The sequence below is a fragment of the Penaeus monodon genome, chromosome 5 (genome assembly GCF_015228065.2).
Source record: "Penaeus monodon isolate SGIC_2016 chromosome 5, NSTDA_Pmon_1, whole genome shotgun sequence".
Classification (NCBI taxonomy): Eukaryota; Metazoa; Arthropoda; class Malacostraca; order Decapoda; family Penaeidae; genus Penaeus; species Penaeus monodon.
In genome coordinates, this window is record NC_051390.1 from 49,716,911 (window position 1) to 49,739,678 (window position 22,768).

A 22,768-nucleotide genomic window follows, 5' to 3' on the forward strand; every position below is an offset into this window, starting at 1 on the left:
TCCACCAGTCTTTGGCGAGATACCTGTTCCTGCGCCACCACCACCAAAACCCGCTTAAAAATAATGTATAGTTTATTTTAACGTAAAATATAAATTTTTTTCATCAGGCTGGCCACTATAATCCGCCGCAGTCGGAAGTGGTAAGCTCCACGTTACCCCAATCCCCATCGAGGACGATGACGGGAGGACTCCGACGACACCAGACGAACCAAGCCAGGCCCTTCAGGACACCGCCACCAGCCCGGGACGTCCGAGAGGCCCCACCGTCACCTCGTAGTATCGCAACCCTGACTTGCACAACCACCATGAAGGTAATGAAGGATATTAAATGTTTATAACCGCAGGTATGTCACGGGTAGAGGGGAAATGTGATTTTGAATCATGCATTCATCCGCTGTATAAATAAGCCATATATGAAAAGTGTTTTATTTCATCAAGATAATAATCATACCCCATTTGGCGTCCAAGTCCGCGACGTCAATAGAAAAACAAATCGTCTGAAATGTGTTTGCTCTAAATATTTGAAAATTACGTTCCCATATTATATTGATTTCGAAAAAGGAAATCGGTGTTTAAAACTGGAAAGTGTTCGTTACATAGTTGTTTTCTTAATTACGTAATAGTGAGTAAATACAAGAAAAAAAAAAGTTTTAACCTACAGGGTTTCACTGTGGCCCAAAGCATCCATCAACTTGTATAGTTATTTGCGTAATGTTTAAAACACCACGTACTCCGTTACCAAAAGATGGGGTGAATGTCCTTAGATTTTTCCACGACTAAAGTTGGGCGCGTCGGTGCGTAGACTTTTAAAAATGGCGGCGGCGTCCGTAAGTTTCGTAGTCCCCAGATTTTTAAGCGTTTTTTGTGCTTGTTTACACATTTCTGTTTTCTTTTCTGTATTATTTCAGCCAGTTTTTAACCAAACTTTTCCCCGATCTACTTCATGCCTCCCCTGCTAATCGGACTTATCATCACAATCAAGATTGTCCGGCTGGAGAATGCAAACTGAAAATTATATCAGATTCGATTTCATCCCACGAAAACAAATCTGATGATATAAAAATATTGTCTGGGAGGCGATTGTCATTTTCGATAAATTACACCGACAAACTTTATATATTATATTTGTATTATTATTTTGTGTTATTATTGTTGTGCTATATCTATTTATTTATTAGACTGATAGGAAACCGTGTAAAATATAATTGTCTACCTAAACAAATATAAGTTTTCGTTGTTTCCCCACAAAATATTCTCTTTAATTAAAGGGTAAGCTATTATATTTAAATGTTACTTGTTATTTTAAGGTTACATATTGGATATTTAATGAAGAAACCAATATAATATATTATTTGTTAAGGAGAGATTCTTAAGTTTCCTGAATTTATGCAATGTATGGTTAAGAAGAACATAATGTTGTAATACATGGTGATCAGAGTAGAAGTTTAAATTCTAAAGAATTACAGTGTTAAACCCTGATATTGTAACCCATAGGAGAGATAGAGAGAGAGAGAGATAGAGAGAGAGAGAGAGAGAGAGAGAGAGAGAGAGAGAGAGAGAGAGAGAGAGAGAGAGAGAGAGAGAGAGAGCGAGAGAGAGTAGTTGATGTACGCCTGAAAGAGTTTTGGAAAATCTTTAAATATCAGAGGTAAGGAAAAACCATCCAGTCGTAATAAATATCTATATGATTATAAAATACTATAGATCTAATTACAGAACAAAAGCAAAGTGATTTATTTGAGATCAGATGGAAAACAAAGCTAAAGAGATATCCTTTCTATGATTATTATATTTTTATAGGATGGGTTCCTCAGGATTTGACCTTAGGGAATACTACAGGAGAGGCCACACTTGACGTTAGATTATAGTGCCCCCTCTGGACAAAGCCTGAGTGGTTTTCCCCCAGAAGTTAAGGGAAATGGTGTACTTGACAGTAGAGAAAAAGGGTGGGCACCTACCCCCCCCCCTCTCTCTCTCATCTTCCTCTCTCTTCTTCTATTCTCTTCTGTCTATCTATCTATCTATCTCTCTATCTCTCTATCTATCTATCTATCTATCAATCTATCTATCTTCTATTTTTCTCTCTCTCTCTCTGTCTCTAAACCATCGAAGAGCTCAATGAATAGTACTAGTGACTACCAACTTTATAACCATTTAGTTTCAGTATATATTTCTATATTTCGAAGAGCATATTATAGAGGCACCTATAATGTCGTGCGTGATGTTGGTGTTCATGTTCAGAGTATGGAAAATCCTGCTCACACATGTAGTGCTGGGGGACATCAACAAAGATTCAAAGGCAACTTGAGCTACTTGTTATTTGGGAATATTGTTACATTTATAGTGCCTGTCTCGTTTTTTGAGGGCACGTATCACACGATTTGGAAACCAGTGGTATGTCCTAAAAAATTTGCTCTTTGAACGCTAACTTCTTGCATCTCCGCCACTTCCACTCTCTCTCTTCTCTCTCGTCCGAGTCTCTCTCTCTCTCTTCTCCTCTCTCTCTCTCTCTCATCAATCATCACTCAATCTCGTCTCTCTCTCGTCTCTCTCTCTCTCTGAAAATAAATCACTACTAATATCCTTTTTTCGACAACCTTCTACGTACCCAGCGAAACCTCCCAACGACATTCCAGTTGAGAAGCCCTGCTTTATGATATCACTGTTCATCCGTTGTCGTTAGAGAGCCGTTGTAGACAGTAACAAGAATGCACAAAAATAAAACATATAGAAAGGTAACCCCAGTCGGCCCTCTCACTGTCTACGAAGAACCAGCGTCCTTATCTCTTCCTGTGTCTGCAACAGATTTGCTATTTTCTTTAGATTCAGGTAAAAAAACAGAAACAATGTAGGGGAAACTATTCCAGGCTAGTGATTCTGAGCATTTTCATATATTCAGTTGTATAAAGTGGAAAAGTAAAAAATCAAGCCAAATTCGATCTCCTTAAAATATAAAGAATGGAGACTTTAACTTATGCCTCTTAAGTGAAACATAAAGAAGGTCGAACGTAAGGATTCGAACAATGGTTGTGTTGAGGATTCGAAACGCCTGTTTGGCATATGATCTTGAGACCTGTCTTACTGTTTTGCATTTCCAAGTTATTTTGTGTAAGTAGACGAATATAGCACCGACCATTAAATGTCTTACATTATTCTTCCTACTATTTATTCCCCCCCCCTCTGGTGACTTTCCGTATACAACTGAATTTCGGGTATCTGGTATCCGATGGGCGGTTAACTGGCAGGTGCGCCTTGTTAACGCTATGAGGACCTAAGCCGTTATGTTTTATTTTATGCGCAGACGGGTGTCCATTTCTCTCGTGTAGAATGCTGGTTTGTATTATTTTGTAGCCTAATCTGTAATGTAGCTGCCAGGTTAGAAAGACTTCTCTGCGCATTGCTCTTCTGCTGAAAGTTCCGTGGTTTTTATTTCGTGCTTTGCGCACCATTGTTTTTTTTCGACATCGTATTTTTTTGTTTCCGGACGGAATTATTCATGCATGCTTAATGAACAACAAGTAGGATCCCTTTTCTCAAATGCAGATAATTCATGCAATGAATGCAATAAAACATGAGTAAATGATGATAAACATTGTTTACTATTTATTGGTTAATATTGATAAAGAAACGAAAATTCCACAGACTTTTTTTTATCCACTTCTTTTGTTTCTGCTGCTCTTTTTATTAAATTTTGCAACATCTTATCCGAATTTAATATTTCAGTTGTTTTTATTATTATTAATTCCATTTTACCCCCATCATCACGATTTGGCCTCCAGTGTTTTGACAAAAGTTGATGTTTGAACGCATATGATGTGATTCTTCTCTTCTCTATTAGAAAGTAGTCTAAAGATTTTCCCCTTGAAAGTCCCAACGAACTCCAGGTTGAGAAGCCTGGGTTTCATGATATCTAGCTGTCTATCCGCTGTCTTTAGGTCCCGTTGTAGACAGTAAGAAGAGTAAGTGCACACAAAGTGAAAACATATAAAGCTAACGATAGTTGGCCCGCTCCTTCTACGAAGTACAGCGTCTTGTCTCTTTTTTACTATCTCCAAACAGATTTTGCCAATTTCCGTACACTTAATTACTCTGCACCTTCTTTAGATTCAGATTAAAATTAGAGACAAACTTTCCCTTGTTTGTGAATCTTGACCATTTCATATGCAAGTTATTATAAAATGGGACGTAAGATCCCAAGTCAGCATTTGTTTCTTAAATATATAGGAAATGGAGAGATCCCTCTCTCTCTCTCCTCTTTTCCCTCTCTCTTTCTCTCTCTCTCTCTCTTCCCTCTCTCTCTCCTCTCTCTCTCGCCCCCCTCTCTCTCCCCCCCTTCTCCCCTACCACTCATTCACTCTCTCTCTCACTCATTCACTCATTTCCCCTCTCTCTCCTCTCTTTTTTCTCTCTCTTTCTCCTCTCTCCCCTTCCTTCTCTCTCCCCTCTCTTCCCCTCTCTCTCTCTCTTCTCTCTTCCTCTTTCTCTTCCCCCCTTCTCTCTCTCTCTCTCCTCCTCTCTTTTTCCCCTCTCTTCTCTCTCCCTCTCTTTCTCTCTCTCTCTTCTCTCTCTCTCTCTTCTCTCTTTCTCTCTCTCTCTCTCTCTCTCTCTCTCTCTCTTTCTTTCTCTCTCTCTCTTTCTTTCTTCTCTTCTCTCTCTCTCTCTCTCTCTCTCTCTCTCTCTCTCTCTCTCTCTCTCCTCTCTCTCTCTCTCTCTCTCTCTCACGTCTATGAACCCCCTCTGTATACCTTACTTACTTGGTCTTTTTTTTTTTTTTTTTTTTTTTTTTTTTTTTTTTTTTTTTTTTGTTCTTCATTCATATGTGTGTATGTGAATGTATATTTACACTTGCATAAGAGTGAGAAAGGGGCACAATAACAGTATATAGCACAATACTCATGGCCTGTAACATACAAGAATAAACAATATCAAATATTTGACGTGACCGAAGTTCAATTTTAAATAATGTTACATATACGTTTTTAGCTGTGGGTTCGTGTGGAATTATTTATTTTCTTCGTGTACTTAATGGTGCTTTTAGTATAAAGATTTAGACAAACATGAACATGAAAAAGTGTTTATTTATATGTTAAGTCGTAATTTCACAAATGTTTACTTAACAACATGTACATTGTTGTAATTACTGTGACAGATGTAAGGTGACCATTTCACTAGTATATTTATAGATGTGTATGATAAAAAAATTAAAATGTAAATAAATATTGCGATGTATTTTTTGTTACTGATTAAAATATTCATTCCAACTGTAAGCATTTTTGCTACGCATGGAATGTAGTGAACACTTATTCATAAAATGCGATTTCAGTGCATAGTATGAGACATATAAATATATTTTATATGTTCATTACTTTCATTGCATGTATTAAAAAGAAACTACAAAAAAATTAACATAAACAAGTAGAACTACATCTTCAAAACGTCATTGCTTCAAGATTTACGATGTCATCCCGTACATATGTAAATATTATGCTTATAAGGAACCTATTGCAACATCCTGTCATAAATTACTCATATATTTTTTGGATAATTATTCAATCTTTTATATATGTATATACATACATACATACATACACACACACACATATATATTCATATGAATATATATATATATATATATATATATATATATATATATATATATATATATATATATATATATATATATCGTCATTCTCAAACAGTTATGACTTTAACATTATATTTCGATGTGACTGTGAGGATAACATTATATATGAATTCCATGATGTACATAAATATGTTATAGTTATGTCATTATTACTAACAATAATCTAATAAGTACACTGACATATATTGCAACAACAAACTATATATTAATAGATAAATGACGTAATATTAATATATATTTCCACGAGGGTTTACTTTAGTTTCTCAAGTGCCGAACACGTCATTTTCGTTATGCATATATACATAATACTGAAATATATTTATATATATTTAGTCATATGTATAAAAAATCAGTGCAAGTGCATGCGAGTGCGTATCCCCCGCGCGCGTATTTGAGCACGCGCGCTGAGTTAAATAATTTTAGGTAAATCGAACCTAGATACGATGAAGTTCCTTGGGCTAGGAACTTCTCCTCGATTGCCTATTTAGCTACTGGGTGGGCAAGCCAGCCCAAGTCAGTGCTGGTCCTAAGCCCGGATAAATAGAGAGTATGATTACCTAAAAGGTAACACCGGCACTCTCCGTGGAAAGGAACTGGGGCCCCTACCACGTACTCACTCCAAGAGCATCACAACATGAAAACTACAATTAAGTATCATGCTGTGACCACGGCGGCTCAAAGATGAACCTGCCGTTAAAAAAAAAAAAGTCATGTATATAAACACATACTTACATACATGTTGTATAAGTATTTCTAAAACTATATATATAATTTATAAGCTCAATTTACCCATACGCTACAATCAATCAGAAGTCACATTAGAAACACCAGTCAATGAAAATTAGTCTTACATAATGGTGAGACATATTCGAAACGTCGTTAGAAAATATAATCGAAGCATGAGCCGAATTTTTTGGCAAAGGTTTCGAATGTCACGTTCTTTCACTTTCATCATGGCGACCAATCAGGAAGGTGTCCCTGTAGGTGGGTTGTGCAATGGTTGCGATACTAATTATTTCAAGGTTACTCATGATTTTTTGCATGATGAAGAAAGAGCAAAAGCATTTCTCCGTCGCCATGGAATCTTGCCGACGTCTGTGGAGTGCCCTCACTGCAAATTACCTTGTAAACTCCGGGAGGACCGGCCGACTTGGTACTGCGGTAGATGGACAAGAGTAAGCAAAAATAAACGCCGGCGGCAGTGCTCTTATAGGTATGATATGTAACTGATATATTAAATACTACTAACTGTTGTATATTACTATGATATATTACTAACAAATTACATTTAAAAAAATCCGAACGTATCTGCACGTTAAATATTTTTTTAGTGTCAGGGACTATAAGGGCACATTTCTCGACAATTCGAGAATTTCGCCGTGGAAGCTGCTTTTGTTCGCCAATCACTTCCTGCACTACACGTGGGACCACAGGACAGTGATAGAGTGCCTCCACATAGCACCAAATACGTCGGTAGACTGGAGAAGCTTTTGCTCTGAGGTGACGGAATTCTGGCTCGGGAAGCAAGAACCCATCGGCGGGCCAGGGGTGGAAGTCGAGATTGACGAAACCCTGTTGGTGAGGCGGAAGCATAACAGGGGGAGGATGCTTCGTCAGGTATGGGTCTTCGGTGGGATAGAGCGGCAGTCGAAGAAGTTGTTTGTGATCCCGCTGGTAGATCCTAAGGAACAGGACAGAACCGCCGCTACATTAATACCACTCGTCCAGCGGTACGTCCGGGAAGGAAGTATTATTTATAGCGACGGTTGGGGCACATAAAGCTCGCTTCAGGATCTAGGGTATTCTCACTATGTGATAAACCATAGTGAGAAATTTGTTGACCCCGACAACACCAGGATCCATACGCAGACGATCGAGCGTTTATGGAGGGACGTCAAGGGTTGGGTGAAGCGTTCTGGCATGCGTCCACAGTACTTCCACCAGTACTTTGCGAGATACCTGTTCCTGCGCCAACACACCAAAACCCGCTTAAAATAATGTATATTTTATTTTAACGTAAAATATAAATTTTTTCATCAGGCTGGCCAGCTATATCCGCCGCAGTCGGAGAGTGGTAAGCTCCACCGTACCCCAATCCCCATCGAGGACGATGACTGGGAGGACTCCGACGACCCAGACGAACCCAAGCCAGGCCCTTCAGGACACCGCCCACCAGCCCGGGACGCCGAGAGCCACACCGTCACCTCGTAGTATCGCAACCCGGACTTGCACAACCACCATGAAGGTAATGAGGATATTAAATGTTTATAACCGCAGGTATGTCACGGTAGAGGGGAAATGTGATTTTGAATCATGCATTCATCCGCATGTATAAATAAGCCATATATGAAAAGTGTTATTTCATCAAGATAAATGATCCATACACCATTTGGCGTCAAGTCGCGACGTCAATAGAAAAACAAATCGTCTGAAATGTGGTTGCTCTAAATATTTGAAAATTACGTCCCATATTATATTGAGTTTCGAAAAAGGAAATCGTGTTATAAAACTGGAAAGTGTTCGTTACATAGTGTTTTCTTAATTACGTAAATAAGTTAGCAATACAAGAAAAAAAAAAAGTTATAACCATACAAGGTTTCACTGTGGCCCAAAGCATCCATCAACTTGTATAGTTATTGCGTAATGTTAGAAACCCACGTACTCCGTTAACCAAAAGATGGGGTGAATGTCCTTAGATTTTCCACGACTAAAGTTGGCGCGTCGGTGCGTAGACTTTGAAAAATGGCGGCGGCGTCCGTAGAGTTTCGTAGTCAGATTTTAAGCGTTTTTTGTGCTTGTTTTACACATTTCTGTTTTCTTTTCTTATTATTTCAGCCAGTTTTACCAAACATTTTCCCCGATCTACTTCATGCCCTCCCCTGCTATCGGGACTTATCAAATCACATCAAGATTGTCGGCTGGAGAATGCAACTGAAAATTATATCAGATTCGTTGTCATCCCACGAAAACAAATCTGATGATATAAATATTGTCTGGGAAGGCCCGATTGTCATTTTCGATAAATTAACCGACAATACTTTATTATATTATATTTGTATTATTATTTTGTGTTATTATTTTTGTGCTATATATATTTATTTTATTAGACTGAGGTTAGGAAACAGTGTAAAATATAATTGTCTACCCTACAAAATATAAGTTTTCTTTGTTTTCCCCACAAAATATTCTCTTTAATTAAAGGGTAAGCTATTATATTTAAATGTTACTTGTTATTTTAAGGTTACATAATTGATATTTTAATGAAGAAACCAATATATATTAATTTTGTTACAGGAGAGATTCATTTAAGTTCCTGAATTATGCATGTATGGATTAAGAAGAACAATATGTTTGTAATACATGTGATCAGAGTAGAAGTTTAAATTTTAAGAATATACAGTGTTAAACCCTGATATTGTAACCATAGAGAGAGAGAGAGAGAGAGAGAGAGAGAGAGAGAGAGAGAGAGAGAGAGAGAGAGAGAGAGAGAGAGAGAGAGAGAGAGAGAGAGAGAGAGAGAGAGAGAGAGAGAGAGAGAGAGAGAGAGAGAGAGAGAGAGAGAGAGGAGTGATGTAACTGCCTGAAAGAGTTTTGAAAATCTTTAAATATCAGAGGTAAGAAAAACCATCCAGTCGTAATAATATCTATAATGAAATTATAAAATACTATAGATCTAATTACAGAACAAAAGCAAAGTGATTATTTGAGATCAGATTGGAAAACAAAGCTAAAGAGAATATCCTTTCTATGATTATTATATTTTTATAGGATGGGTTCATCAGGGATATGACTTAGGGAATACTACAGGAGAGCCCACACTTGACGTTAGATTAATAGTGCCCCCTCTGGACAAAGCCTGAGTGGTTTTCCCAGAAGTAAGGGAAATGGGGGACTTGACAGTAGAGAAAAAGGGTGGGCACAATACCCCCCCCCTCTCTCTCTCTCTTTCTCTCTCTCTCTCATTCTATCTATCTGTCTATCTATCTATCTATCTCTCTATCTATCTATCTATCTATCTATCTATCAATCTATCTATCTATCTATCTATCTCTCTCTCTCTCTGTCTCTACCATCGAAGAGCTCAAATGATAGTGATAGTGACTACCAACTTTATAAACCATTTAGTTTCAGTATATATTTCTATATTCGAAGAGCAATATTATAGAGGCACATATAATGTCGTGCTTGATGTTTGGTGTTCATGTTCAGTAGTATGGAAAATCCTTGCTCACACATGTAAGTGCTGGGGGACATCAACAAAGATTTCAAAGCAACTTGAGCTACTTGTATTTGGGAATATTTTACATTTATAGTGCCTGTCTCGTTTTTGGAGGGCAACGTATCACGATTTGGAAACCCAGTGTTATGTCATAAAAAGTTGCTCTTTGAACGCTAACTTACTTGCATCTCCGCCACTTCCACTCTCTCTCTCTCTCTCTCTCTCTCTCTCTCTCTCTCTCTCTCTCTCTCTCTCTCTCTCTCTCTCTCTCTCTCTCTCTCTCTCTCTCTGAAAATATCACTATCTAATATGCTTTTTTCGACAACCTTCTACGTACCCAGCGAAACCTCCCAACGAATTCCAGGTTGAGAAGCCCTGCTTTATGATATCATCTGTCATCCGTTGTCGTTAGAGAGCCGTTGTAGACAGTAACAAGAATGCACAAAAAGTGAAAACATATAAGAGGTAACCCCAGTCGGCCCTCTCACTGTCTACGAAGAACAGCGTCTTATCTCTTTCCTGTGTCTGGCAAACAGATTTGCTATTTTCTTTAGATTAAGGTTAAAACAGAAACAATGTAGGGGAAACTATTCCAGGCTAGTGAATCTTGATCATTTTCATATATTCAGTTGTATAAAGTGGAAAAGTAAAAAAATCAAGCCAAATTCGATCTCTTAAAATATAAAGGAAATGGAGACTTAACTTATGCCTCTAAGTGAAACATAAAGAAGGCGAACGTAAGGATTCGAACAAGTGTTGTGTTGAGGATTCGAAACGCCCTGTTTGGCATATGGATCTTGATGGACCTGTCTTACTTGTTTGCTATTTCCAAGTTATTTTGTGTAAGTAGACGAATATAGAGCGACCATTAAATGTCTTTACATTATTCTTCCTACTATTATTCCCCCCCCCCCTCTGGTGACTTTCCGTATACCAGACGAATTTCGGGTATCTGGTATCCGATGGCGGTTAACTGCAGGTGCGCCTTGTTACCTATGCGGACCTAAGCCGTTAATGTTTTATTTTATGCGCAGACGGGTGTCCATTTCTCCTCGATGTTAGAATGCTGGTTTGTATTATTTGTAGCCTAATCTGTAATGTAGCTGCCAGGTTAGAAAGACATTCTCTGCGCAGGTGCTTCGTCTGCTGAAAGTTCCCGTGTTTTATGTCGTGCTGTTGCGCACCAATTTTTTTTCGACATCGTATTTTTTGTTTCCAGGACGGAATTATTCATGCATGCTTAAATGAACAACAAGTAGGATCTTTTCTCAAAATGCAGATAATTCATGCAATGAATGCAATAAACATGAGTAAATGATGATAAACATGTTTACTATTTATTGGTTAATATTGGATAAAGAACGAAAATTCCACAGACTTTTTATCCACTTCTTTTGTTCTGCTGCTCTTTTTATTAAAATTTTGCAAAATCTGTATCCGAATTTAAATGATTTCAGTTGCTTTTTATTATTATTAATTTCATTTTACCCCCATCATCACGATTTGGCACTCCAGTGTTTTGACAAAAGTTGATGTTTGAACGCAATATGATGTGATTCTCTCTCTCTCTTAGAAAGTAGTCTAATATTTTCCCCTTGAAAAGTCCCAACGAACTCCAGGTTGAGAAGCCCTGGTTTATGATATCAGCTGCTATCCGCTGTCTTTAGGTAGCCGTTGTAGACAGTAAGAAGAGTAAGTGCACACAAAGTGAAAACATATAAAAGCTAACGATAGTTGGCCCTCTCTCTAAGAAGTACAGCGTCTTGTCTCTTTTTTATATCTGCCAAACAGATTTGCCAATTTCCGTACCCTTAATTACTGCCACCTTCTTTAGATTAAGATTAAAATAGAGACAAACTTTTCCTTGTTTGTGAATCTTGACCATTTCATATTCATAGTTATATAAAATGGGAAAGTAAGAATCCAAGTCAGCATTTGTTTCTTAAAATATATAGGAAATGGAGAGAGAAATATATGAGCCAATTTCGCCTTACAGTAAAAACATAAAAAAGTCTAGCGAAGTTTTGTCAAAGGGATTCGAACGAGTGTTCGGTCGAGGATTCGAAACTCACTGTCGGCACATGGATCGTGATAGATATTTCTTACTTAAGTACCGTTTCCGATTTATCTGGAATAAGTAGACGATTACAGAGTAACCATTAAATACTTTCACACTAATGTTCTTCTATTATTTTTGGAGGCTTACTATATAGCAGATGAATATCGGCAATATGGCAACCCGCTGGCGGGCTCCCCTAGGTGCGCCTTTTTACTAACGTGTGCTTAAAATGTTCTTTTGTTTTTGTTTTTGTTTATTTCGCAGACGAATGTCCATTTCTCCTTGATGTTTATTTTTTTGTATTATTTGTAGCCTAATCTGTAATGCACTGTCAGGTTAGGAAGACATTCTCTGTACTTCGTCTGCTGAAAGTTCCCGTGTTTTATGTCGTGCTGTTGCGCACCAATTTTCTTTTCCACGTCGTATTTCTTTCTAGGACGGAATTTGTTCATGCTTGAAATAAACAGACAAGATACTTCCTCAGAATGCAGATAATTCACGTAATATATGCTATAAAATGGGTAAATGATAACCGTAATAGAGGTTAGAGAGAATGAAAAATTTAAAGATGTGGAAGCAACTCTGCATACGTTTTATCTATTTCCTTTGGTCCGGCATTTTTATTTAATTTTTTTTATTTATTATTCTTATTCCAATTTCATCGCCATATCGAAATTGTTATAGATAGCATTTTAATATTATCATTCTTCTTCTGATGGTATGTTCATCGTTATTAGCATTTTTTATCATCTGCTATTTTTTGTTTTTATTTTTAAGAGCTTTTTTATTAATATCATCATCAATGATTTCATCATCATTATTTTCGTTAATAATTCATAATGTCACTTATTATCATTTTCATAATTATCCTTTATTACCAATACTGTACTAGAATTACAATATTTCTAGGTCCTTAACTGTTCCTAAGATAAATAAATATTTTGAGTAGTTTTTATTTTTCTGCTTTATATGTTTGATTATAACACGCTTTACTGTTACTATATAAATAACAGTAATAAATATTCATATATTCAACTTACCATTGCATCGTCATCATTTTTATTGCTTTTCACCTTTATAGTGTTATCCTGATAAAAGATTACTTTTTACTTGTTTTTTTAAGGATTAATGAGAGGACTATACAGTTTATCCTGGTTATTTTATTGGACGGTACGTATACACAGCACTTAACTTACAGCAAATTAGTCTGCCATCATGCATTGCCTTGCAGACAGAACAACGGCTTTTTGGACCCAAACATTAAGATAGTCCATCCACTTTCACGGACAAAGCATTGTGCTGACACCAAGGCCCGTTATCTCTGAACTGTAGGTGGTAATCTGTACACATGCAGCCATTTCTGACCAATAATTGCATACCTACTCTTGCTTTTAATGGGGAAAATAGCAGGAAGGAAATAAAGGGGGTGTTGAATTTACAGTAATTATTGAAATCATCTCTCTTTTAGAATAACTTTACATGGAACCTTAAAGTAAGAGAATGAAAAACAAAAACTATGGATTTATTTTCAGTAATGAAATTAACCTAAGATGTGGAGTGCCAGACTTTTTGTATGAAAGTTCTGAATGAACTGTGTATTGAGCGTTCTCAATAGAGAGAAAAAGTGGTACATCCAATAGTAATACAAGTTGTATTTGCAAAGTTACACAAACGGTAGCTTTGCAAGAACGTAATTTCCAGATTGATATAAGCTAATATTCCAATACTAATTCCGTCTATTAAGTAATAAATAAAACCAATATATTCGACGAAGATATCTAAAAAAATATATAGATCAGTTTTTTCACCTCCAAAAAGTAAACAGGATGAGAAATCAATAAATATATAAAGGTATCAATATTTAGATGGAATGTATCTTTTGTAAGGGGTTGGTGGGAGGGGGGAGTCGCAAAACAGGAGAAAGAAGCGGAGAGGCAACCTGAGATTTTAGAAAGTTAATGTAGGAACTTAAAATAAGAGTTTTAAGATGTCTCGCGAAATTAAGAGAACGTGCATCACTCTTGTCTATCTATTTCTTGTGTTAATTTTCAATATAAGATCTTAATCCTCTTGTGTATCTGGTAACTATGTCTGTGTTTATTTTCTTTGCCAGATCCGCTTGTCTCTTAAGAGGGGGTGCGATATGACTGTAACGAATTTCCATTGTTTTCTGCGTGTGTGTGTGTGTGTGTGTGTGTGTGTGTGTGTGTGTGTGTGTGTGTGTGTGTGTGTGTGTGTGTGTTCATGCCTGTGTGTGTGCGTGTGTGTGTATGTGTGTTCATGCCTGTGTGTGTGCGAGTGCATATACACATGTAAAACACAAACACACAACAGACAGACAGACAGACACAGACACAGACACACACACACACACACACACACACACACACACACACACACACACACACACACACACACACACACACACACACACACACACACACACACACACACACACACACACGTTTTATATAATAAAACCCTGCGTGTGCATAATATTTTGTGTTCATTTTAAAGGGTGGGACGTATAGAGGAGAAATAAAAGTTTATGTACCACTTCATTCAGTGAAGAGTAAAAAAAAATCTATAGTACTTCTGTTACTGTTGTTCTGCATGTAATGAGTAACTGCTGTCTCATTATTTATAAATTCCTTAAGTTATATAGAGCAAAATGCAGAAAAATAATGAGAAAAAAATGGAAGTGAATAGAAAAAAAGGCTGTCGAATTTCTTTGAAAAAATGAAAACTATATACTACACAATTTAAATGAAATGAAATATAATCATTAAACTATAATTGGAGATTATGTTGCTATATGTATGTACAAACTGCCTTGTGTAGCAGGGCGTAATAGGTATGCTTGAGCACTTGTCAAATCCAGTGCATCAACGAAGCAAGAAAACTGCTTGGCACTTGTAGAATTCTAGCTGGCAGTGAACAATATATACAGAGAACAATAACAACAAAAATAAACAAACACACAGGACGACACAAGTAGACCTGAGGTAGTGGTATTGTACAACAGTGGGGGTGGGGGGGTTCCGGAATAGCTCTGTTACAAGACCTCGCCACAAGACACGCCTGCCTCTCCTTCCTCGCCTTTTCAATAGAGTGAAATGTTTATGCTACCAATTCCATAAGGAGAGAATCTAGTTGTTTTTTTGGACTCGGTGACTAATAAAACGACAATAATCACTCTTTTCTTTCACGTTAAATAAAATTAAGGTCCTCTACTTAGACTATCGTTAATCATTTATCCCCATCCAGACGGTCTTGTGACCAAGGGCAAGGTACTGTACATGTAAAGGGATGAGCATACGGAGGCAAAAAGTTGGCTTGTTTATTGTTTGAATCTCGTGAAGGAAACATACTTATCTTTAGGAAGTAAATGCAATGAAAGAAAATTAAATAGTTAACGTAATATTGCACTAAAAAGAAATCCTGGGAGAACTAAAGAACACTATGCTGTGTGTTCAGTAGTCAGGAAATTGGGTAGGATGCTCGTGACTATTTTGGAATTTGTGAGAATATTATAATACAAAAAAGTGATTGAATACTCTCTCTCTCTCTCTCTCTCTCTCTCTCTCTCTCTCTCTCTCTCTCTCTCTCTCTCTCTCTCCTTCCTTTTCTCTCTCTCTCTCTTTCTCTTTCTCTTTCTCTCTCTCTCTCTCTCTCTCTCTCTCTCTCTCTCTCTCTCTCTCTCTCTCTCTCTCTCTCTCTCTCTCTCTCTCTCTCTCTCTCTCTCTCTCTCTGAATTATATACGTGTTATCTAATTTCTGATATCCAATAATAATCACAAAGCTAAGGGATTTTTTGTGAAACTGCACATTCAGTGAAATGCAGGCGATACGTTTGAAATTTCATTTAGCTCTGTATTAAATATGTTTCCTCTAAAAGAAAAAGTAGTGGAAAAAACACAAATCTCATTCATACTTATGTCAAAATAAAGTACAAATGTACGATATATAATAATACATTGACAGAAGTCCACAATAAATTTACAAAAAAATAACAAAGCATAACAAATAATATTCCTGATTGGTGTGTCACTGGTATTCCTTTTCTTCTAGGATAACACTGCTAACTTTTGTTCCAAACTTCCACTATGTCTGAGTCGAATGGAACAATGTCCTAAATCCCAGAAAAATTAGTTCATGTACAAAGCAGCACCAGTAACAGTCAGTTTTGTTCTTCCTCCTCCAGGCGTGCTTTTCAATGCAGCCTCTTTATACACCAAACAAAACTACTGTGATTAAGGAGATATTTGAGCAGACAGACCTTTCACTCGGACACTGGGTCAGTTTCAGAAATGTTTCACAGATCACTTTCCTTTTCAGCAGTGTTCGTCTTTTACATTTCTGTTTCGGGATTTTTTCCTAAATCTTATCAGCAGCACTTATAAAAACACTTATTGGCACAAGTTTTGGCACAAAATCCACGGCACTGGACTGTCTGTCAGGTCACTGATAGGCACTCAACTGTCTGTGAAGATCTGTAAAATCTTGCAGCAGCAAAACTTGTTTAGCACTAAAAAGTTGATTTTGTAATCCTAAAAATCAACTCCTGATCTGCAACCTGAGGTTGGGTTTTGGCGCGTTCTCTTTTAGTTTACACTCGAACTAGAATCTATAATCATGAAAACTGCATCCCGGGAGGATGCCATGAAACCCGCAACCATTTCTGTACATAATCGAATTTACATCCTTAAATTTGAAATACTCTTATTAAATGGCCTTTCGCTGTCACCTCCCTCTTTGTGACAGCAGGGCATACTCCTACCTGGTGTATATATACATATATGAACTAATGCACTGCAAAAGTGCTATGTTATGGACAATAAGATATGCCATTATAGTTTATGTACAAGGCTGGCGACTCTACTAAAACACACGGATTTCATGATATAGTACATCGTATTGTAGCAAACTTTATACTCAGTATAGTTAGTGTAAATACTGAACAAAGCTTTTTAAGAATTAATCACAGATTGTTAGCATAATCTGAAGGCAGATGATCTGAGTCCATGAAATTCTTTTGTTTATCGAAAGTAAAATATGGATATCTTATGATTATTTGCCTTCAGAACATGATGATATAATTTCAATCTATACCATCACTTTCTGCCTGCTTTCGTCCTACTACAGGAGCCAATGCCACCCGCAACTTGCAGACTGAATGGCCCTCACACAGGAGACAATGAGCAATTGATTTTTTCGAGGATTCCATTTCCATAACGTCACTCCTCTCACTTCTTGCCTGCCCTTGGGGACGAACGAGCCTTGATGCGCGCCTGCAGGGTGATCAGAAGACCTGCTAGAACGTCGTGGTTGTGCAGCTTCTTGCCAAAGATGAGACGTCGCACCGAATCGTCGAAGGTGAGCAAGGCGACCATATTCTGCAGCAGGAAGCCCTGACAGTACTCCAGTAACTGGACGGCGTTATAAACCTGTGGGAGTTTAGATATGTCATATTCCTGTTTATATAAGGAAGTTTGGTATGAGTTTAATAGTTGTAATTCCAGCAGAATTTGTAAAATTTAATTATGATGTCATTTACATTGGTAAAAACAGTTTCTTCAAATACAGATAGGAGTGAGATCTTCAAGAATATTATCATAAAAAATCTACCTCAACCCCAAATACTGCCTTGAACTACAAAAATATTCTTAAAAATATCTTACTATCCCATCGCCTATCAACTTTCAATTATTTTTCAATCAGAATTAACCAGCTAACGTTACCTTAGCATGAATGTACATGGACACGACATTATCCAAATGAACCAGCTTTGAGCAGCGTGACTCGCAGTACCGCAGAAGGGAGTCCAGCTGGAAGAAGTTCGCTGCGGCCATGAGTTCTAGCACGTCTCCGGCCTCCACTTCTAGGTTCTCGCACCCTCCTTTGTAGAGGCTTTGCATCACCAGCTGTCGTGAGAGAGAACAAAGAACATTAGGATAACTTGTCATATTTTTTCTTAATGATTTGAAGCAATGTGCTCTAATTTAAGATATTTCTCACTACTGCTATTTTTCTTAATGATTAAAAGCTCAATGCAATGTGCTCTAATCAAAGATATTTCCTGTGACTCTTACTAGAGGCAAAACATTTACCTCAAAAATGTCATATCTAATGTCATGAATCTGCACGATGGGAGGGTTGCCCTCGCAGAACTTGGAACTCAGCATCTGCTTGAACCTCGACGACGCGTTCACCAGGATGATCTTGTGAGCGTAGAACACCCGCCCCTCCACTCGGAACTGGACGTCGGAAAGCTCGGGGTTGTTGACGAACTTGGGGTCGATGCGAGCGCCCCCCGAGATGGTCGTGTCGCGGATCTCCTTGATCGCCTCCTTGCCGTAGCAGGAGGAGAAGATGTCTGCTAGCAGGAGGGAAGTCCCTTCGTTCTGCAAGGAAGGGAGGAGGAAGGTCAGGGTGAGTATTACTTATGACTTATATCTGGTTAAAGATGAATCTACACTTAGTGTTTTAATAAGCGTATGCAAACTTTAGTTAATATTTTCATTAGGTCTAGTTAAGAAACTCAACTGTAACATCTATTCATATTTTATAAAATTATTACATGTACTGTCTGTTACCTTGCTATATCTGAAGATGGTGAAGAGGAGCGGCAAGCACTCGTCCACAAACTGGGCCGAGTAATCGTCCGGCCAGACTTGCAGGAAGTCTTGCAACAGCTGATCAATGATGGACTCGAGGCGGTGTTCGTGGGCGGTGGCCAGCGTGTGCATCCAGCAGTGGAGCGTCCACGGCACGCCCAGATTTCGCAAGTCCAGCGTCATTTCTGCAGAGAGATAACAATGTCCTTTAATCTCTCACCACTCCTTTGAAAAGGGCCAGCGAAAATATTCAGAAAAGCAAAATGAATCGAAACCGGGCGACCCGAGGAATTCCCCTTACCGAGGTGGCCGGACTCCGCCGAATGGTACATGGCTTCCTGCAGGGTTTTGATCTGCTGCTTCGTGAGCTTGAGGACCTGCGAGGAGTCCGAGGCCGAGGAGGCGAGGCTGCCTCTCCCGAAAGGGTCGTCGACGATGCACATCTGGCGGCCAGGTCGGCGGTCTCGGTCCGATGTGTTCCCGTTGGCGCCCTCAGCCAAGATCTCCTCCAGGGAGAGGACTTCCCGCGCTGAGGCGTGCTGGAAGTGGCGAAAGATTATGTTATGACGTCTCGTATCAATAGATTTTAATGTTTTAGTTGTTAGTTGCATTATTATCAGTACAGAGTAAAACTACTGACACAAGCATCAAACTACAGGAATGTACCAAAACTCGCACCACAATAGCCTTCACCTTTCCTACAGTCGACTGCAAGCGTACCTGAGGCTGCGACAGAAGCTTGTGAAGAATCGTCCTCTGGCCGTGGGCCGCAGCGACGGCGATGGCAGCGTAGCAGCCTCGTTGCGCGGCGCCGGAGTAGCACAGGGAGTCCTTCATGAGCGTCGACAGGTAAGGGTTGGCGCCGTAGGACAGCAGGAGCGCCATCATCTCGGTGTTCCCTGCGGCTGCCGCAACCTGTTCATAGGAGAGACGCTTATTTGGTTTTCCCCTATTAGAGACTACTACGAAAGATAAGATTCTACTACGAAAGATAAGATCAAAGATAGTTCTTTATATAATTGGGAATACAGAAGGATCCCCCTGTGTAACCATGTGACACGGTTTCCTTTTCTAAATCTGATGACAGACTTTGAAAGCTTTTCCGTCAGAACAAAACCTCCTCCCCAGACAGGATAAGACAAGCAAGCCTCCGTGACGAACCTGCAGCGGCGTCTCCGTGCACTTCTCCTCGGCCAGCCTCGCGCCTCCCTCGACATTGGCATTCTTCTCGAGCAGCGTCTTGGCCAGGTTGATGTGGCCATGTATCGCAGCGTAGGTGAGGGCCGTCCAGTGCTGTGTCTCTGGGTTGGCCATGAGGTAGGCGGGGCCCGTCGGGGGCGTCTCGGCGTCCACGTCAGCACCGGCGTCCAGGAGCATGTTGACCATGGGCTCGTCGCCGCGAATGCAGGCCAGCATGAGCGGGGTCAGCCCGTACTCGTTCACCGTGTTCACCTGTCGAGGGGGAGGGCGGCCGTCACTTTCAGGTCATACATCTTATATAGGGTTTGGTGTCTAATTACAATGTCCCGAAGATATAACAATAAGAACTATTTTTAAATGCATGAAATCTAAATATCGAACAAGAAAATTAATGATGAACAAAACAAAACAACCAATCTCAAACAAATCAATATCGAATCTGACTGAATTTGAGAGATGCAATGATGCTGCAACTGCAAACCACACTCTCACAGTACCTTAGTGGCCGGGAGCAGCTGGAGGGCGTGCGGCACCAGGTCATAGCGCCCGCACGAGAGCATCTTGAAGGCCAGGTCCACCTTGAACTTCTTGGCGCATTCCATCTCGTCCAGCTGGCGGCGCGGGCACATGAGTTCTTCGTATCTGACAGGGGAAAATGAAGAGTAATGATTACGATAAGTTAATGAGATTAAAATATTCTGGTGATTATATTCTATAACGGCAATTTAGTGGTATATCCATGGCAGTGGGACTTACACTTTAAGAAATGGTCGACAGAGGAAAAAAACGACTTTGGACACAACACATTATGAGCCGAAAAAAATCCGAGAATTAAGCAAGAAACCCGCGACAGGACACGAGTTCCCTCCCTGAGCGCCGTCGCCGCTTCCTCAACTCACCCGATCATCCTGACGGGGCAGTCGACGCCGGGAAGGAGGAGGCGGGCTGCCTGCATGACGTCATCCTTGTCGACCACGGTGGAGTGCCTGTGCTCGGTGTGGGCGGTGGCCACGCGGACCCACTCCAGCAGGGGCGGCAGCACGATGTAAGGGCGCTCGTACACCAGCTCCTGGATGGGGGCGCGGGAGGCGTGCTCGGCGTGCTCCAGCTGGCTGCACCGCATGAAGTAGAAGAGGGCATGCAGGGCGGACGGTCCCCAGGTCACCTAAGGGAGGGGGGCGTGGCACGGTTACCATCGTGTTTGCTTCCGTTTGCAGTTTCATAAAGCGTTAAGCTGTTCTTTCAACCAGCATAATCATATTCAAGCGCAGCTATTCTGCTTCTAGAATGCACAGAGAAGCAGGGAGACTCACCTGAGCACGGGTCGGGGAGGAGGAGTTGGCCGCCCGGTGGTGGTGCGGAGCCACGCGCCCCAGCAGCTCGCTCAGCTCGGCGAGGGAGCCCACGCACGTCGTCAGGAGGGACTGCTCCAGAGTCTGCAGGAAGGACAGTCACATATGCTTACTTGGCCTGGGAGTAATTCATGCGCAGCCTGGTACTGTTATTTTTTAGGAAGCATTTTATAAGCAACATATCATTTAAAGGTATAGGAAAGAGAGCAGTAAAAGTTGCTACATTACAGATGCCAGTTGTTAGAAAATTGGTCTATAAGTTGTGGGCATGCCACTGAATCAGAAAAGAGAAGCGATGCGATCCAGAACTCCCTGTCTAGGGAAGCCCTGAGGACGCCGGAGCGAAGCAAACACCCGGACAGAACCCCGGAAGGCCCTCAAGGACGAGGTGGGAGAGGCGAGCTCGACAACACGGGAGATACGGTTACCTTTACCTTGCTGCTCCTCGAGTGTTCCTCGGGGGTCAAGGTCACGCTCGACGAACACCTCGAGGGCTGCGGGCCGCTGCTGCTGCCGGAGGCCCCGCTGCCGCCGCCTGCGCCGTCGTTTGCTGCCGAGGGCGGGACGGAGGATCCCGAGGCTCCCGACGACCCCGAGGAGCCCGTGGTGGCGCCGCTGGACCGGCTGCCGCCCGTGGACGCGCTGCTCACGGACGCCGCCTCGATGCTGGCTGTGCTGGCCCACCGCGGGAGGCACAGCGCGCCTGCGGGAAGAGGGGGGGGGGGGGGGGTCAAGCGAATGCTCTAGACACGGTAGCGACCGTTATGTAACTGACAACTCAGAATGGCAACAAAAAATATATGAAAACGTTAAATCTGCAAAACTTGCATCAAATAATTACGTCAATAACACCAAGAACAACAATACAAATGCTAACAGCCACACTAACAATCCCTCACACCGATAAAGCCAAATAGTTGCAAAAAACAACTGAAGAACAATAATAATAAAAAAAGAAAAAAATAACAATAACAGTAATAGTAATAACAATGTCAATAATAATAATAATGATAATAATGACAATAACATCAATGACACCAACAATAACAGCGGCAACAATAACAAAAACAATGATCATCACTATCATCATAAACTAGTAACAACAACAACAACAACAACAACAACAACAACAACATCCCCCTCCCCCCCTTTCCCCCGAACGCCACGAGGAAGCCAAGACGCGCCCACAAACCCGCCCACGCCCAACACGAGAGAGGGGAATGTGCTACCTTTGCCCCGCCCATCATCAGTGTCGTGGGTGCGTGTTCAGCCGTTCAGCGCGCGTGTTGAACAAGCGCTCTTTCGTGGAAGATGTTTTACTCATGCCCGGGAAGGGGGGGGAATGGAAGGTTCTTTTTACTATTATCTATCTGGCTACTTACTGACTTACTTGATTAACTTCAAGCATCTATTTATATATTTATCTGTCTGTTTATTTATTTATCTATCTATTTATTCATTTATCTATTAATTACTTCATTTATTCATGTTTTGTCTGTTTATGTCTTTATCTATTTTTACTTCTTATGTTGACCTTTTATTCGTGCGAGAAAGTGGGAGACAGGGAGGGGAAGAATGGGGAATTGGAAGTGAAGATGTAAAAGGAAAGTCAAGAGGAAATGAAAAAGGAGAAACGAAGAAAAGAGTGAATAACGCTGAATGATAAAGAGGAACGGA

At 40.2% G+C, this 22,768-nt stretch overlaps 1 protein-coding gene across 2 annotated transcripts in view; it reads right to left on the minus strand.

The window, feature by feature from the left end:
- Positions 1 to 15,880: 15,880 nt before the first annotated feature.
- The window catches only part of LOC119573249 (ankyrin repeat and BTB/POZ domain-containing protein BTBD11-like), a 55,429-nt gene continuing 48,541 nt past the window's right edge, over positions 15,881 to 22,768 (minus strand). Inside the window, exons 9-19 of one of the 2 annotated variants that reach the window (XM_037920378.1) lie at positions 21,526 to 21,794; positions 21,053 to 21,175; positions 20,639 to 20,904; positions 20,237 to 20,381; positions 19,701 to 19,991; positions 19,260 to 19,454; positions 18,841 to 19,078; positions 18,519 to 18,724; positions 18,033 to 18,326; positions 17,664 to 17,846; positions 15,881 to 17,369 (exon numbers count right to left, since the gene is read on the minus strand). In XM_037920378.1, coding sequence (XP_037776306.1) covers positions 17,169 to 17,369; positions 17,664 to 17,846; positions 18,033 to 18,326; positions 18,519 to 18,724; positions 18,841 to 19,078; positions 19,260 to 19,454; positions 19,701 to 19,991; positions 20,237 to 20,381; positions 20,639 to 20,904; positions 21,053 to 21,175; positions 21,526 to 21,794 — 2,411 coding nt within the window. In that variant the 3' untranslated portion in view covers positions 15,881 to 17,168. Of the gene's footprint in view, positions 17,370 to 17,663; positions 17,847 to 18,032; positions 18,327 to 18,518; positions 18,725 to 18,840; positions 19,079 to 19,259; positions 19,455 to 19,700; positions 19,992 to 20,236; positions 20,382 to 20,638; positions 20,905 to 21,052; positions 21,176 to 21,519; positions 21,795 to 22,768 lie in introns of both variants that reach the window. The other variant, XM_037920377.1, reaches the window with a different exon arrangement.